The sequence below is a fragment of the Cyprinus carpio genome, chromosome B20 (assembly GCF_018340385.1).
Source record: "Cyprinus carpio isolate SPL01 chromosome B20, ASM1834038v1, whole genome shotgun sequence".
NCBI lineage: Eukaryota > Metazoa > Chordata > Actinopteri > Cypriniformes > Cyprinidae > Cyprinus > Cyprinus carpio.
The window spans coordinates 4,878,296-4,894,879 of NC_056616.1; the positions used below are offsets into that span (position 1 = coordinate 4,878,296).

Consider the following 16,584-nt stretch of genomic DNA (forward strand, 5'->3'; position numbering starts at 1 on the left):
ACAAACATATTTGTGAGGTAACGTTACCTGTGCGGGAACGCGCAGCTGCTGCAGTGGCGTGGACGCGCATATTATCAGTCCTCTGAGGAGTTTTTTAAACCGCGCGCCGTCTTTTTCCTCCACCAGAACCGGTTTCCGTCCATCGGAGAACACGAGTCGGTCTGCGAACTCCTCGAGAGTCTGAACGACCGGATATAACGAGCGTAGAATCCCGAGTGCAGGTTTGAAACCGCCGTCGGTCGCTTCCATAGACTGTACGGTCGCGTCGCGTCGAGACACGCGTCTGTGTTTGTGTTTCCCGGCACTTCGAGCGTTCCCGCCAATCAGTCATCGATCAGAAGACCCGGATGGAAAGACGCATAAAACGAATATTTAAAGCTACACTGTGTATTTTTTTTTTTTTTCGAAATTAACAAAATTTAAATAATGAACTAGTATTTCAATTAAACATCTTCCAAATGTTTTGCAAAACAAAAAACTACATCCTTAAAACAATTAATTAAAAGTAAATTCGTGTCGTTTTATAATAATTAATTAAAAGTAAATTATTAATATTATTAATACGTAACATAAAATGGTTTTTTGGATATGGTACTAGAATAATTTATTGCAAATGCACAATGGTATTCTTTGTAAATACCATTGTTCATAAAAAAAAAAAATCATTCAGTATCACAGTATATCTGATACAGAGCAATAAAAATAAACCATATTTAATAATAACCATTCCAGTTAGATTAAAAAGGGCTTTACATAGGAAAGTTGGAAAAAAAAAAAAAAAAAAAAAAAAACAGGGAAAGAAAGAAATACTTTGTGGTTCTGGATGGTTGTCTAGTTAGATTCTATCTAGTCACAATAATTATATATAAACAAAAATAAAAAAAAATTAAAACAAAAAAATCAACTTAAACAAATCACCATATAAACATAGCTGCCAAAGAAACATTTCTAATTTTCATTTAGTTTAACTTAATGTACTATAATAACAAACTCAAACTGAAACAATTAAATACTAAAAACTATATAGACACTAAAAGAAAAACAAAAACGAATAAAAATGACATGCACAACAAAATTACTTTAAGAAACGACAATTAAAAATAAAAAATTTCAAATTATTAATTAAAAAATACAAAGTATCCCAATGTTTAACATGGATAGATAATTTTATTTGTTCTTATTCATTTGCAATAATTATTTTACTATTAGTATTTTATCCGTAATAGTGTACCACACCACTATGCAGCATTTTTCAAGTCTCCTAAAACACAGACACACACTCTCTTGGTCTATAAACAGATTTAATAATGTTGCATTAAAAAGACGACCCCCCAGAGTGCGCATTAGACCACGAGGAGGTCTGCAGGAGGCGCTTTGAGAGGGATCTGTCCCAGCGTGAAGCGTTTAGCTGTGAACTCCTTCAGTTCTTCTGCTGTGAGGTCACTGTGTGCCGAGAACAGACCAGTGTCCGCAGCTCCACCGAACGCACCGCTAGCGCTGCTCTGAACGTCAGCCGCAGCCGAGGACCCTCCTGGACACGGCTTGAAGCTGAACGTGGACACAGAGCTGGCTTTGTTTTCTACCGCAGGTGCTGCGAAGGAGAAGGAGGCCGCAGACGCAGCGGGAGCAGCAGGAGCAGCGCTGAAACCTGACGAGGGCTGAGCGAACGCACTGCCAAAACCAGAGGCCTGCTGGGTATTTGACGCTCCAAAGCCGGGTTTGGACGGGGCGAAGCTGAACCCGCTACTGCTCTGAGAGCCTTGACCAAACCCTGAGAAAACATCAACATTTCACTTCAAAAGTGCACGGAAAGGTTGGGTTGGTTTCATCAGATTGGCAGGCTAATACATGACAAATTCATACAATAAATATAAATATTTCGGCAACACTTTACAATAAGGTCCCATTAGTTAACATCGGTTAATGAGAAATACATGTGTTATGGTATTTATGTACATTTGTTTTATTTATTTATTATTGTAATGTTTCTTATTTATTCTTACTATATTTTTGTATTCCTTCATTTATGTTTATTTATATATTAAAATATCCACACACAGTTATTTTAAATTGTGATGATATTTTACAGTATTACTGTTTTTACTGTATTTTTGACCAAATAAATGCAGTCTCGGTGAGCAGAAAAACGACAAAGGAAAAAAAAAAAAAAAACATTTAAAAAATCTAAATTTAGGTCTGTAATACTAAAAGAACTATATTATAGACACTAAAAGAAAAAAAACTAATAAAAATGACATGCACAACAAAATTACTTTTAAAAAAACGACAATTAAAAATTAAAAATAATTCAAATGATCAATTAAAAAAAATACAAATTATCCTAATGCTTATCAAAAATTGTATTGTAGTGTACACAATTCATCTTAAATTAATTTAAAAAACGAATTAGTATTACTAATAAATAATTACTAGTTGGCGTTTATATATACATAAATAAAACAATATTTTAAACATTCCTATATGTATTCATTTATTAATCTTTGTTAACATTAATAAAATCACATTGATTGTTATTTCATGTTAGCTCAGCTTTTGATTTTACTCGTTTATTAATGAATGCTGAAATTAACAAGAACTAACATTAATAAATGCTTCAGAAGTGTTTTTCAAGGTTAGCTCAAATGGAATCTTACTGTGAAGTGTTTCCTCAAGTTTGTCTGTAAAACTCTATAAGAGATTCTTTATATGTGTTCGTGATAAAAATCTTATTGTCATTAGTTTTTCTAGAGCCATCTTTTAAAATAAGTCCTTCAGAGCTTGTCCTGATCAAGATCGTTGCCTCACGGCATAAATTAGACAAAAAAAAACATATGATTTAGAGACAAGTGCTTCAATATCGATATTTTGGGGTCCAGATTTCTGACTGAATCCTGAACAAACCTCCTGGTCCAAAGCCAGTTGATGATGATGATGATGTTGAAGATGTGGTTCCAAACCCTGATGCAGTGGAGCCGAACTCATGCGCTGATGTTTGTGAACCGGGGTTTTTGAGCTCTGAGATCTGAGGACAGCAATCAGATGATTTCAGCTGTGTTTGTGCATGCGGTTCAGTGTCAGAGGAAGCTGGTGAAGATCTTACCACACTGATCCGAGTGGAGCTGCTCATGGTGCGCAGCTCCTGGACCCGGCTCCTCCACTGGTCTGCCAGCTGCTGAACAGAGTTCATCTGAAACAACAGATTGAGAGCTTTCACAAACACCAAACCAGGCTCCAAAACGAACACACAGCCAGTGCCAAGTTAACTGGTCACATAAATTGTAGGAATGACACATTAATTTGGGTTTCGAGTCAGCGGGATTTTTAAAATATGAAATGTGACCCTGCAGTCTTAAGTCTCTGGGGTATATTTGTAGCAATAGACAACAATACATTGTATGGGTCAAAATTATCCATTTTTCTTTTATGTCAAAAATCATTAGGATGTTAAGTAAAGATCATGTTCCATGAAGATATTTTGTAAATTTCCTACCGTAAATATATCAAAACTTAATTTTTGATTAGTAATATGCATTGCTAAGAATTCATTTGAACAACTTTAAAGATGATTTTCTCAATATTTATATTTTTTGGCACCCTCAGATTCCAGATTTTCAAATATTATCCTACTAACAAACCATTATATTATCTATTCAGCTTTCAGATGATGTATAAATCTCAATTTTGAGTGGTTTTGTGCTCCGGGATCACATTTATAAATAATGTTACAGTAGATTTCTGTTTCAGATAAATGCTGTTCTTCTGAACTCCTGAAAAATAAAATAATCATCAAAAACAAAAAAAAACATTAAACACAAAAATATTAAATAATATAACTGTTTTCAACACTGATGATAATCAGCAATGTTTCTTGAGCAGCAAATCATCATATTAGAATGATTTCTGAAGATAATGTGACACTGAAGACTGGAGTAATGATGCTGAAAATACAGCTGCACATCACAGAAATAAATTACAGTTTAACAGATATTCACACAGAAAACAGTTATTTTAAATTGCAATAATATTTCACAAATTTACAGTATTTTTGATCAAATAAATTTAGAAAGACTTCTTTCTAAAACAAAAGGTGAGGTAAGCTGACATTATCGATTAAATGTGTGCACATAAAAGCTCCGTCGAATCCACAGAATCTTCCGTATTAATCCTCACTAACATTCTACAATCAATATATAAGTTAATACATTAAGCCTGCAAACAAAAACACGCAAATCACCACACCCTCAACTGCTGTAATATTCCAGCCTCAGCTCCTCAGGAGACACCTCGACAAACCCTGCAAAACACACAGACAACACTCACAAACACGAAGACAGAAATCCTCCATCTACTCCAATGCAACAGCTTAGACGCAGCAGTTAACGAGAGAACGTTTTCACCGCGCGAAACCCACCGGCTATTTGCTTTAAAGGCAAAAGACTGAAGGTCTGAGTGCTGAACTCACCTGAAAGCCTGCCGGGGAGGACAGAATAACAGGAGAACGGCCACTGCCCCGAAGTCTGCCACACCTCCATGTCTTTCTGGACTGTATCCCTGAAATAAAAGCAAGCATGCGTCTTCAGGAGTGTCTGTATATGCTGGTTACGCAGCGAATGCATCAATGTAAACTGCACTTACACATCATCCGTGGAGCTCTGTACGTCTTTATCAGATTGAGTGTGTGAGGCGAGCGCTGTGAATCTGTTCTGGCTGCTGAAGCTGAAGTCAGAGCTCTTGACGTCTCGTGATGCGACTCCTCCTCCTCCTCCTCCTCCTCCTCCTCCTCCTCCTCGGCTCCAGTCGTTATTACCATCACGAGAGAACGAGGACGGCTGGACGTAATCGCCGCCGGTGCGCTGAGACGGGTTTATCCACACGCGGTTCCCGAAACCTGAGAAACACCCACAACACGAGTCAGTCACTGCTGACGGAAATATATCAGCTGTACAATACTGTACTTTTCTCCTAGCAGTGAAGAGCTCGGACACACGTTTAAAAACATATTTAAAATTACTTTTCCAGACAAACATGAAAAGTGCCTATTTGAGAACTTTTATATTAATATAGTAATTATAGTATTACAGAATTAATAGACTTTAGAAGAATATAGTGAATGTAGTATTTTCACACTTATTGCATTTCTTTGCAAATTAAATGCATTATAGTTTAAGTTGGTAGTAAATGCAACTAGTTGAACTCAGAAGTGCATCATACATTATATGCAATTTTATAATTATTTCTATTGTCTTTGAAATATGTTTAATGTGTACTGACAACTGACCAAATAGAACGGAAAATAATAATAAGACACAAAAAGAAAATAATTCTGCTCATCAAGGCTGCATTTATTTGATCAAAAATACTGAAATATTATTGCAATTTAAAATAATAGTATACTATAAAATTAAATTTAAAACTGTAATTCACATCTGTAATTCCAACATCAATACTCAACACCACAACTCCACTCTACATTCATAAATCATCAAAATAAAACAATCTAATATGCTGATTTATTATCAGAGCTGGAAACAGTTTTGCTGCTTAATTTTTTTTATTATTTTTTTTGGAACCTGTGATACTTTTTTTCAGGATTCTTTGATGAATGAAGTTCAAAAGAACAGCATTTATTTTAAAATAGAAATCACTAATATCCTATTTAAATCAATGTGATAAACGAGTTTTCTAAAAAAAAAATAATATGATTACGTTACTTAAATGTGTAATGTAACGGATTACGTTACTAACTACAATTTCTGTCATGTCATTTGGAATCAGTAATGGATTACAATTTGTAAATAATCTCCCCAGCTCTGGTTATACCATGGTAATTGTTTTGAAAGAGACACTCGGTTGAATCAGACTGTATCTGGTATGTTTGGTTACAAAAACACAACGTTGTTAAATATATATGTGTGTGTGTTTGACCTCCTCTGCTGGGCTGCTGGTTTCCTCTGTAATCTCCTCCTCCTCCTCCTCCTCTTCCGCCTCTCGGATGCTCATTCCAGCACTTGTCTCCGTATCTACAGCGACCTTGAAGAAAGAAGTTGCACACCGTCATTTTTAAACTTTACAAACACAAATCATGTGCTGTTTGTTGTACGGAGACTTTGACGCCGCTTCTCGAGCCGACCAACTGCTTCAAAAACACGAAACACATCACGCACCTAATCACCAAATCTTTAAAACATTTACCACATAAAATAAAAATCTGGTCTAGTGATTGAATTTACTTATGCAACATGTTAGCTGGAAACTTTGTTCAGCTGGGCTGAGTTCACTACTTATGCAACATGTTATCTGGAAAAACAAAAGAAATATACAAATAAAATAATATGTTAGCTGGAAACTTTGAAGGAATATATAAATAAATTAATAAAATAATGAAAACACAATTTTGGAGTTTTGCTGTTTTCTAAAAGTTTTCTGAGAAAAACGCAATTGTGACAGCATAACTGAGAGCACCGTTTGATTTTGAGTCCATGTGAAATGGTTTTGAGGTATTTGTTTGATTTTGATGGAAGAGTCAGAGGACACAGTGTTCATATTTATACAATTTATTAATTATATAAACTCTACTATAAAATCTGTTGTGCAGTATAGAGGTCTGTGAGTTTTTAATTTCTTTGATTTTAATTTTAATAATACCCCCTTAGCTGTTATAAATTCACTGTAAACCACAGCTTTTGGGGGCTTATTGCTTTAATTTATGAATTGCACACATTTTGAAATAAGTTATAAAAATAGATTTAAAAAAAGTTTGTTAAGACAATCATTAGGTTGGCTTGAGAAAACCTAGCCTGAAAGTTAGAAAGTCTAGATAGATGTTAATAGCATGTTTCTAATATTAATTAACACATTGATAACATGATTTGACAAGTTGTTGCATGTTTTTAGCATGATTAGCATGTTGTTAGCATTTTTCTAGCATGACAAGTATGCTTTTAGCATATTGCTAGCTTATTTATAACATGATTACCATGTTGATAGCGTGATTAGAATATCACTACCATGTTGTTAGCCTGTTTCTAGCATGAATCATCCCATGTTTTAACATTATTTAACATGTTAGCATGATTGAACACACTGCTAGCATGTTTTAGCATTATTTAACACATTGCTAGCACGTTTTTGCACATCGTTTGTGTGATTAACATGTTAAAGTTGGAGTTTGAAAAGTCTTGGCTCATTTGAACATTCTGTCGATGTAAGTCTATAGGATTTTTATGATTTTTAATCTTATTTTTTATGAAAACCGTAAGTCCGATCAGTTCAAAAAGAGCAATCACTCTAAATCAGATCAGTTCTTGTCTGTAGAATATTAATAAGAAGAAACAGATCAATAAGAATGTTCCTGCTTGACCTCAGTTTTGCTGTATATGCATTTAACTGCAGCGATAAACGCATCTGTAATGTTTCCAACTCAGAGAACCGATTCGATATGTAATCGATATGTAACGCACGCGTTCTTGAGTAGTTCGATGCGAAACTGGATCATAAGCGACGCAGGTGACGTCATATAGAAAGACATCAGTTCAGACAGCTTCCGCCAATCAGCGCGCAAGACGCCGGACGCGGAGCATGGACTTACTTGATGGACACACCCAGACGACCAATGAGCGGCCTGCTCACATCAGGCGGGGGCGGGGCCTAGGCTGAGCGGAGTCGGGCAGGTATTAAAGTGTATAAGAATATCAGAGAGATGCCAGTCGGACATCAGCGGTCTAGAACATCTTAATAAGCTCTTCAGGCTTTATTAAACCATCTGGTTTCCTGGCCTGTGCTGCGGAGTGAATAATAAGAGATATGACGATCCTGGAGGTAAGCGGTCAGCTGCTGGAGAACACCGTGCAGAAGATGAGTCTGAGCTCCGTGCTGCTCTGCGCTTCGGTGTTCACACTCACTCTGGGATACCTGAGCAAACTCCTGTTCAGACAGCAGCAGCAGCAGCACGCGGGAGATACAGTGAGTGCACCAGATCACCTGAAGATCATCACCTGCTTGAAAATCATTAAATCTGCATGCATGAGTTATTATCATGCTGAGATCAGTGGCACTGTAGTAAGAGCGCTGGCTAGTGTGTGATGGGGAATTAAAGTTAATAGAAATCAATGTCATCTATCTATCTATCTATCTATCTATCTATCTATCTATCTATCTATCTATCTATCTATCTATCTAAGAAAAATATATTCTAATAACATTTTTCTAATGTTTCCAGTGACATCAGAAAACATAATTTCGGAATGTTCTCTGAGGATACAAAACATCCGTTTTTTTTTTTTTTTAATTATTTAAAATGTTACATTTGAACGTTAATGGAACGTTCCGTTTGATCATTTTGTAAACATTGTGGGAATGCTACTTTTGAATGTTCTCTGAACGTAGGGGGAAAAAATAATTAAAGAGCCTCCAACTAAAACAATTTTTTTTAAGAGTGTCCAACTAAAACATTTTTTTTTTTTTTTTTTTTTAGTTGGACACTCTTTAATGTTTTTTCATTTATTTTTTTTTAAGAGCGTCCGACTAAAACATAAAAAATAAATAAATCATGAATGATAGTTTTTATGCTAACGTTTTGAGACCAGATAACTGAACAACTGGAAGAAGGTTTGGTCACAACAGAACGTTCTCTGTTAGCTGAGTATGTATGATTCTGTCTATCTTTCAATCTGTGTGTCATTCTTTCTGTCCATCCCTCGTTTCATATATGCATCGCTGTATCTGTTGCTCTATGATCGTCACTTCTAAACATGAATTTCCTCTGGTTTCCTCAGAAGTATCCTCCTCGTATCCCGTCCAGTATTCCTTTCCTCGGGCACGCCGTGGCGTTCGGCAGGAGTCCCATTGAGTTTCTGGAGCAGGCCTACGAGAAGGTGAGAGTCGTTCAGACGCAGGTTTGGGCTAACAGGCGTCCGATCCGAGCTCATGTCAGTGTTGATGTCGTTGTCTCGTAGTACGGACCCGTGGTCAGCTTCACGATGGTTGGGAAAACCTTCACGTATCTGCTGGGCAGCGACGCGGCCGCACTCATGTTCAACAGCAAGAACGAGGATCTGAACGCAGAGGACGTTTATGCGCGCCTCACCACTCCTGTGTTCGGAAAGGGAGTCGCGTACGACGTGCCCAATCCTGTAAGATCACACACTTCTGCTGGAGATGTAACAGAGAACTTTACATTTGGATTGCAGAGCGTGGAAGTCACGCCAGATGTCTTTTTGACCCCACACAGCTTGCATTCAGTGTTGATTTGATCTGTGTCTGTTCATCAGTTGTTTCTGGAGCAGAAGAAGATGCTGAAGACGGGGCTGAACATCGCACAGTTCAAGCGACACGTTGAAATAATCGAAGAGGAAACTAAAGACTATTTCAAACGATGGGGAGACCGTGGAGAGAGGAGTAAGGAGACGGATTTATTCTGCATCCATCAGTAGAATAACATGCACTGATGAATCGCTCACAATAAGACCCCAAACACGTATTAAAGCACTAGTTCAGCCAAAAATGAAAACCTGCTGAAATTTCTCACCTTAAGAACATCCGAGAAGATTTGGAGAAATGCAGCACTGCATCAGTGTCTCTGCAGTGAATGGGTGCCGTCAGAATGAGAGTCCAAACAGCTGATAAAAACATCACAATAATCCACAAGTAATCCACAGCACTCCAGTCCATCAGTGAACATCTGGAGAAGACAAAAGATGAAACAAATCCAGCATTAAGACGTTTTTAACTCAAATACATAGAGTCTATAATCCATAATAACACTTCCTCCAGTGAAAAAGTACATCTGCTGTTGTCTCTCACATCAAAATCCAGACACATATTAGTTTAGAGCTGTTTAAACGCTGCTTGATCTGTGCAGATTTCTCTCCTGATTCACACCAGAACACTTTTTCACTGGAGGAAGTGTTATTATGGATTATAGACTCTATGTATTTGAGTTAAAAACATCTTAATGCTGGATTTGTTTCATCTTTTGTCTTCTCCAGATGTTCACTGATGGACTGGAGTGCTGTGGATTATTGTGATGTTTTTATCAGCTGTTTGGACTCTCATTCTGACGGCACCCATTCACTGCAGAGCATCCATTGCTGAGACACTGATGAACTGAGTGTGTGTGCATTTACAGCACATTTTACATTTTCAGCTGAACAGGAATAGAAGTATTTTCTCTTCATGTGAGCAGTGTTCTCTCTCGTCAGATCTGTTCGAGGCGTTGTCCGAGCTGATCATCCTGACGGCCAGCCGCTGTCTGCACGGCTCTGAGGTCCGCGGTATGCTGGACGAGAGAGTGGCGCAGCTCTACGCCGATCTGGACGGAGGCTTCACTCACGCGGCCTGGCTGCTGCCCGGATGGCTGCCGCTGCCCAGCTTCAGGTACCGCAGCATCATCACACCGAACCTACAGGAAGAAGAAGAGTTCGGATGTGCCACACTGTTGTGTTTCTGTGCTTTGTTCTTTCAGACGGAGGGATCGCGCACACTTAGAGATCAAGAAAATCTTTTATAACGTCATCAAGAAGCGAAGAGAAGCCACAGAGAAAAACGACGACATCCTGCAAACGCTCATAGACGCCACGTACAAGTACGTTACCATCACACAAAACTGGATCATTTTAAAACTCTATATAAACTTTACAGAGCTGGGTCTGGATCTGTTTTTTTTAATTAATTATACATTTCATACTGGTTAAAAAAAATTATAATATAAAATCATGATATGTTTTTATTATACACTACACATTATATATGATTTTATTCAAGTACATAATATAATTTATTATAAAAATCATAATTTACATTTTAAAATAATAATTTTAAAATATATTAAATTTGTATCATTTCTAATATAATTATATTTCATAGAATAAATAAAACATCTATTTTTTTAACATAAATACTTGTATTCATAAAATATTATTATTTTAATTAATGTTTATATATGTAAAAAATCATTTGATTTTAATATTTGGAATAAATTCCTATAACTGAAAAATGGAAAATAATTGATCAAATATAATAGTAAATCATATTATAATTGTTTTACAATATAAATTATACAATTATTATTTAGTTTTAATATAAAATTCTATTATTCATAAAAATATAAATATTTAATTTGTAACATGACTATTTTCATTCTTGCAACACATGCACAAACACGTGTTTATATGATAATTATATTTGTTTAAATAATATAATTTATTTTTATATTATAATAATTTATTATAATTAAAAAATATTTTATATATTATCATTTATAATATTACAATTGTTTTGTAACGTTAATATAATTGTAATTATACATAATTATAAATTATAATGCAATTATTATTTATATTTTTAATACAAAAACACAAAATTCCATGTTGTATACGTGCACAAACACACTCTGCCTTTTTTTTTTTTAATGTTTTTTTTAAATTTTTTTTTTTAGCTTTTTTCAGGTTCATCCTAAAATTATAAACAGTACTGAACATCGATGAAGACACTGCCATCACGTGCTGGATCTCTATACAAAAGCAAATTATAACATACTGAGATTTCAAGTATGGAGAATATGTTTTTTTCAGTGCGTGGATGAGTGTGTAAACACCTCGTATTTGTGTGTTCTGCAGAGACGGCCGTCCTCTGAATGATGACGAGATCGCCGGGATGCTGATCGGCCTGCTGTTAGCGGGACAGCACACGTCCTCCACCACCAGCGCGTGGATGGGCTTCTTCCTGGCGCGGGACAGAGCGCTGCAGGAGCGCTGCTACAGCGAACAGAAACGTGTGTGTGGAGAAGATCTGCCTCCGCTGCATTACGACCAGGTGACTCTTCACCATCAGCTCCTTTAGTGCTCTTAGTTACATCAGCAAACCACTAAAACTAGCAACTAGACTTCAGTGTGGAAGTCGTTCTCTGTGACAGTCGTCAAGACAAAATGTGACCTTTCCAATGGTAATCTCTCCATTGATGTGTGGTTTGTTAGGAGGATAATATTTGTCTGAGATACAACTATTTGAAAATCTGGAATCTGAGGGTGCAAAAAAATCTAAATATTGAGAAAATCATCTTTAAAGTTGTTCAAATGAAGTTCTTAGCAATGCATATTACTAATCAAAAATTAAGTTTTTACATATTTATGGTAGGAAATTTACAAAATATCTTCATGGAACATGATCTTTACTTAATATCTTCATGATTTTTGGCATAAAAGAAAAATCTATAATTTTGACCCATACAATGTATTTTTGGCTATTGCTACAAATTTACCCCAGAGACTTAAGACTGCTTTTGTGCTCCAGGGACACAAATGTCCAGTGAACTCCAGCATTTTGCACTAATTACGCAGCTTCAAAACTGCTGTGCATCCAAACTTAAAAGAAAAAAAATAGTCAAAATCATAAAAAAAATAAAACTAAAAAAAAACATTTAAATAGAACTAAAATAAAAAAATATAAAAAACAAACTTATTAAAAAAAAAAAATCATTAACTGAAATAAAATTAAACTAATTTAATTTCATTAGCTGCCAAAGAGAACATTGCACATTTTTTGTTTAATTTAATTTGAAGTGCTAAAACTAAAATAAAAATAACAAAATTACTAAAACGTTAAAATTAAAATATAAAAACTAATTCAAAATAATAAGCTATAATAGTATATTAATGATGCTAAAAATACAATTTAACATTTAAAATGCTTTATTGAAAAAATAAATTAAAACTTTGGTTTTAATGTTATAAATATTTATTTAATAAATGTCATTCACTTTTCAGAACACATCTGAACTTTCTTTCATGTATTTCATGGCATATGATTTTATCCAAATTGCCATATATTGCATTTAAGGTTTTTTATATTTGATCAGTTCATACATTCCCTGAGCATCGAACCCTCCGTGTTGCTAGCACCATGTTAAACCAAATAGAAGAATGGAAAGGAAAACTCTTTTTATTGTTCATTCAGAATTTAGAAACATGTTATTCAGGTAGCTGTGTGTCTGAATGTCACATCATTGATTGAGACACTAAAGAAGTGTTTTGGCGTGTGTCGCAGCTTAAAGACTTGAGTTTGCTGGATCGCTGTCTGAAGGAGACGCTCCGGCTACGACCTCCAATAATGACCATGATGAGGATGGCCAAGACGCCTCAGGTACGGAAGAGTCTAAAGGAAAGCTGGCTGCGATACTGATATTAAAGTCAAGAATACTTCGGACCGTCCAGCGTCTCTGTGTTTGCTCAACAGAAAGTGGGTGAATACACCATCCCCCCGGGACACCAGGTGTGTGTGTCTCCGACGGTCAACCACCGTCTGCGGGACACCTGGGCAGAGCGGATGGACTTCAACCCCGAGCGATACCTGCTGGACAACCCTGCCGCCGGAGAGAAGTTTGCTTACATCCCTTTCGGAGCAGGTGAGTCTGATCAGAGAGAACAGGACTTTCCATCTTTACCCCTTTCTCAAATAGAGCCAATCTTGAAAACAGGCCCTTCCCATGATTGTTTGATTGACAGTTAGACTGGCACCTTAGCTCCACCCCCTGAGCGTCCTAAAGAATCATATCAATTGTGGAAAATGGGCATCTGATAAACACTAAGTTATAAAAACCTTGTGGCAACATTGATTTGAAATGTTTCTAAAATGCTGAAACATTTCTGGTTGTTGTCACAATGTTATTTAAATGTTACAAAACGTTTCTGGAACATTCTACCATGTTAATTTTTACTTAAAATATAATGTTATTTTAATGTTTATTTCTAATATTCCAATGTCCAGTGATTAATGTAATTTCAAGGTGACTAAAATGTACTAATTTTATTTTTATCCAGAAATCATAAGAACGTTGAAATGTCCAGTATTCTTGTCATCATTAGAATTAACTAACTTTATTTTCACCCATAATATAACATAATTTGAACGGTTATTTTTAATATTCTAGACACTAGTGTAATTAAAACATTAAAGTAGAAATAGCATCATAAGGACGATCTCGGCACGTTTTCTCTCAATGTTTTGAAAAGCATGAATAAGACAACAAAAGTGAAAAGTTACATCTAAATTAAAGCATAAAGAAAAGATTAATGTTAGATTAATGAATTTAGAAGATGCTTTTATCCAAAGCAACTTAAAAAAAAATAAAAGAACAAAACCGCTTGCTGCTCTTGACTGAATAACTTAAGTAGCTTTAATAATAATAATAATTAGTGTATAGTTAATTCAGCATTTTATTTTTGACTTCTCTTAGATAATCCCACCATATTTTAATTCTTGTGTGTCCTGTCGCTTGTAATTGTTTTTGTTCTAATTTTAATTCTGACTGTAAACTTGGGAACTTCATACTTGCATTATTCAGTGTTCGCGCTGATGTCGAAATTGGCATCTAGATTTGTGAAATTTCAGTGTCATCTAAAACTGTGGCATCTTAACTACCTTCTTTCCAGTCCATAACTTTAAATACAGGAGACCATGGTGCCAGCAACACCAAGGTCATGGGTTCGATTCCCAGAGAACGCGAGAACTATATGCAATGCAATTAAAGACACTTTGAATAAAAGCATCATGTAAATATTCCAGTTCTGTCTCCAAATCCACTTAAGCAGGTTGAGGTTATCAAGTCAGTGTGTAGATAACACAAACACATTTATAACACTGTTGAACACAAACATGTTGTTTAAAGTCACTGCAATAATGTGTCTGGTCTTCATGGGTTGATCTCTGGCAGGCCGTCACCGCTGCATTGGAGAAAACTTTGCCTACGTTCAGATTAAAACCATCTGGTCGACTCTGCTGAGGCTGTACGACTTCGAGCTGGTCGAAGGACACTTTCCCGCGGTGAACTACACCACTATGATCCACACGCCACACAACCCCATCATCAGATACACTCGGAGGAAGACGCAGCCGCAGCAGTGATGGGACGCGCTCGATTAGCGTTGTAGCAGCTCTTAAGTGCCTCTACAGAAGCACCAGTGTTGAGGTTGTTAACATGCATCAGCTTCATGGGTCTGATGTATATAATGTGAGACCATTCTGTGTGCGTTTGTTATTTAAAAGACTTTTATTTGACCCAAAGTGACCTGCAGTGCTCAGATTACCAACAAACCCCAATCCAAGAGTCAAAATCATCCTTGCAGCAAAGCATGAAAATACTTTTATATGATTGAACAGTCTGATTTATTTTTCTTTTTTTCTTTTTTCCAGAAAATAACTGTAATGTATGAAAAGTGTTTAACATTAAAATCATGTCGTATAGAAGCGGCAGAATGATGTTTTATGCTGTTTTGGTCACTGGACAGCAGTTTCAGCTTCACAACAAATATACCACACTTGTTTAAGCATGTAATATACATAATTATATAACACATGCACATTTTAGTTCTTAATTTAGAAATCAGGATAATTATAATTTAATGTACCTGAAGTCTTAAAGCAGTAGTTCACGCTCAGTTCATCTGAGATCAGGATGAGTTTGTTTCTTCATCAGGTTTGGAAACAAAATGTAGCACTGCATCAGTGTCTCAGCAATGGATGCTCTGCAGTGAATGGGTGCCGTCAGAACGAGAGTCCAAACAGCTGATAAAAACATCACAATAATCCACAAGTAATCCACAGCACTCCAGTCCATCAGTGAACATCTGGAGAAGACAAAAGATGAAACACATCCAGCATTAAGAGGTTTTTAACTCTATAATCTATAATCTATAATCCATAATAACACTTCCTCCAGTGAAAAACTGTTCTGGTGTGAATCAGGAGAGAAATCTGCACAGATCAAGCAGCGTTTAAAACAGCTCTAAACAAATATGTGTCTGGATTTTGATGCGAGAGACAACAGGAGATGCACTTTTTCACTGGAGGAAGTGTTATTATGGATTATGGTTCATTTAATTTCTTTATTTAACCAGATTAAAAAACTCATTCAGATTAAAATCTCTTTTACAAGAGAGAACAAGTAACATAAACATACAAGTTAACATAAAAAAACAAAAAAACAAGTCAAAGATCACAACAATTTTCAGTGTTTTGGAGTTTTTCATATTCAAGTTTTGAATATACGTAGAAATATGAAATAAAAAGAAAAAAAAAAAAAAACTCTTAAAAATGAAAAACATCTTCTTAAATAAAAAAATCTGTTATCAGCCATTTTGGGGAAACACAACAATAAATCATAGATCAATGAAATATGAGTTATTCTTATGAAAATGTCGCCAAGTTATTACTCCCATTATTACACTTCCTTTTTCATTACGGTTTGTCATAAGAATACATGGATATGCAAATTAGATGTAGTGTTTGGATACATTGTATAGAATGGGAATACCAATTTATGGACATTTTACACACATATTGTATAAGTACAGTAGTGCATCAGATCATCCTGTTACATCTCTCATAACATAGCTCAGAATCATCTCTGAACAAAGTTTAGCTAAAAATAACCTGATACATAAAAACTACATTAAAAAAAGTTTTATTTTTTTTGTTTACAAACCTTCCTTTTCACGTCTATTTATTTATTTGAATAAATTACTCCTCGCGAAAAGAATAAAATATCAATGTAATATTCATAAATTGTATCCACTTGCTTCTTACGTAAAG

At 35.6% G+C, this 16,584-nt stretch overlaps 3 protein-coding genes across 8 annotated transcripts in view; 1 reads left to right on the forward strand and 2 right to left on the reverse strand.

Moving 5' to 3' along the window:
• The window catches only part of LOC109113276 (AT-rich interactive domain-containing protein 1B-like), an 849,861-nt gene that overhangs the window by 531,582 nt on the left and 301,695 nt on the right, over window positions 1-16,584 (reverse strand). The window lies entirely within an intron of this gene.
• On the reverse strand, window positions 1,148-6,131 carry nup42 (nucleoporin 42). Its single transcript, XM_042746465.1, is given in 7 exon segments — window positions 1,148-1,771; window positions 2,902-3,022; window positions 3,101-3,187; window positions 4,218-4,294; window positions 4,463-4,551; window positions 4,636-4,903; window positions 5,923-6,131. Coding segments are annotated over 7 exon segments (1,206 nt in total). The 5' UTR covers window positions 6,059-6,131; the 3' UTR covers window positions 1,148-1,343.
• Window positions 7,679-15,259, forward strand: LOC109111832 (lanosterol 14-alpha demethylase). 2 transcript variants are annotated; one of them, XM_019124821.2, is made up of 10 exons: window positions 7,679-7,962; window positions 8,775-8,873; window positions 8,955-9,131; window positions 9,270-9,396; window positions 10,200-10,374; window positions 10,463-10,582; window positions 11,616-11,811; window positions 13,042-13,137; window positions 13,231-13,399; window positions 14,708-15,259. In XM_019124821.2, the coding sequence occupies exons 1-10, from the start codon at window positions 7,804-7,806 to the stop codon at window positions 14,896-14,898; spliced, it is 1,509 nt and encodes a 502-aa protein (XP_018980366.1). In that variant the 5' UTR covers window positions 7,679-7,803; the 3' UTR covers window positions 14,899-15,259. The 2 variants fall into 2 exon arrangements, with proteins under 2 accessions (XP_018980366.1, XP_018980367.1); XM_019124822.2 differs by having other exon boundaries at window positions 7,680-7,962; window positions 8,778-8,873.

Excerpts from the sequence above, each read along its gene's own strand:
- LOC109111832 (XM_019124821.2), top strand. The coding sequence starts at position 7,804 with ATGACGATCCTGGAGGTAAGCGGTCAGCTGCTGGAGAACACCGTGCAG. Across the intron at positions 10,375-10,462 it reads CTGCCGCTGCCCAGCTTCAG|ACGGAGGGATCGCGCACACT; the intron begins GTACCGCAGCAT and ends TTGTTCTTTCAG. Across the intron at positions 13,138-13,230 it reads GGATGGCCAAGACGCCTCAG|AAAGTGGGTGAATACACCAT; the intron begins GTACGGAAGAGT and ends TTTGCTCAACAG.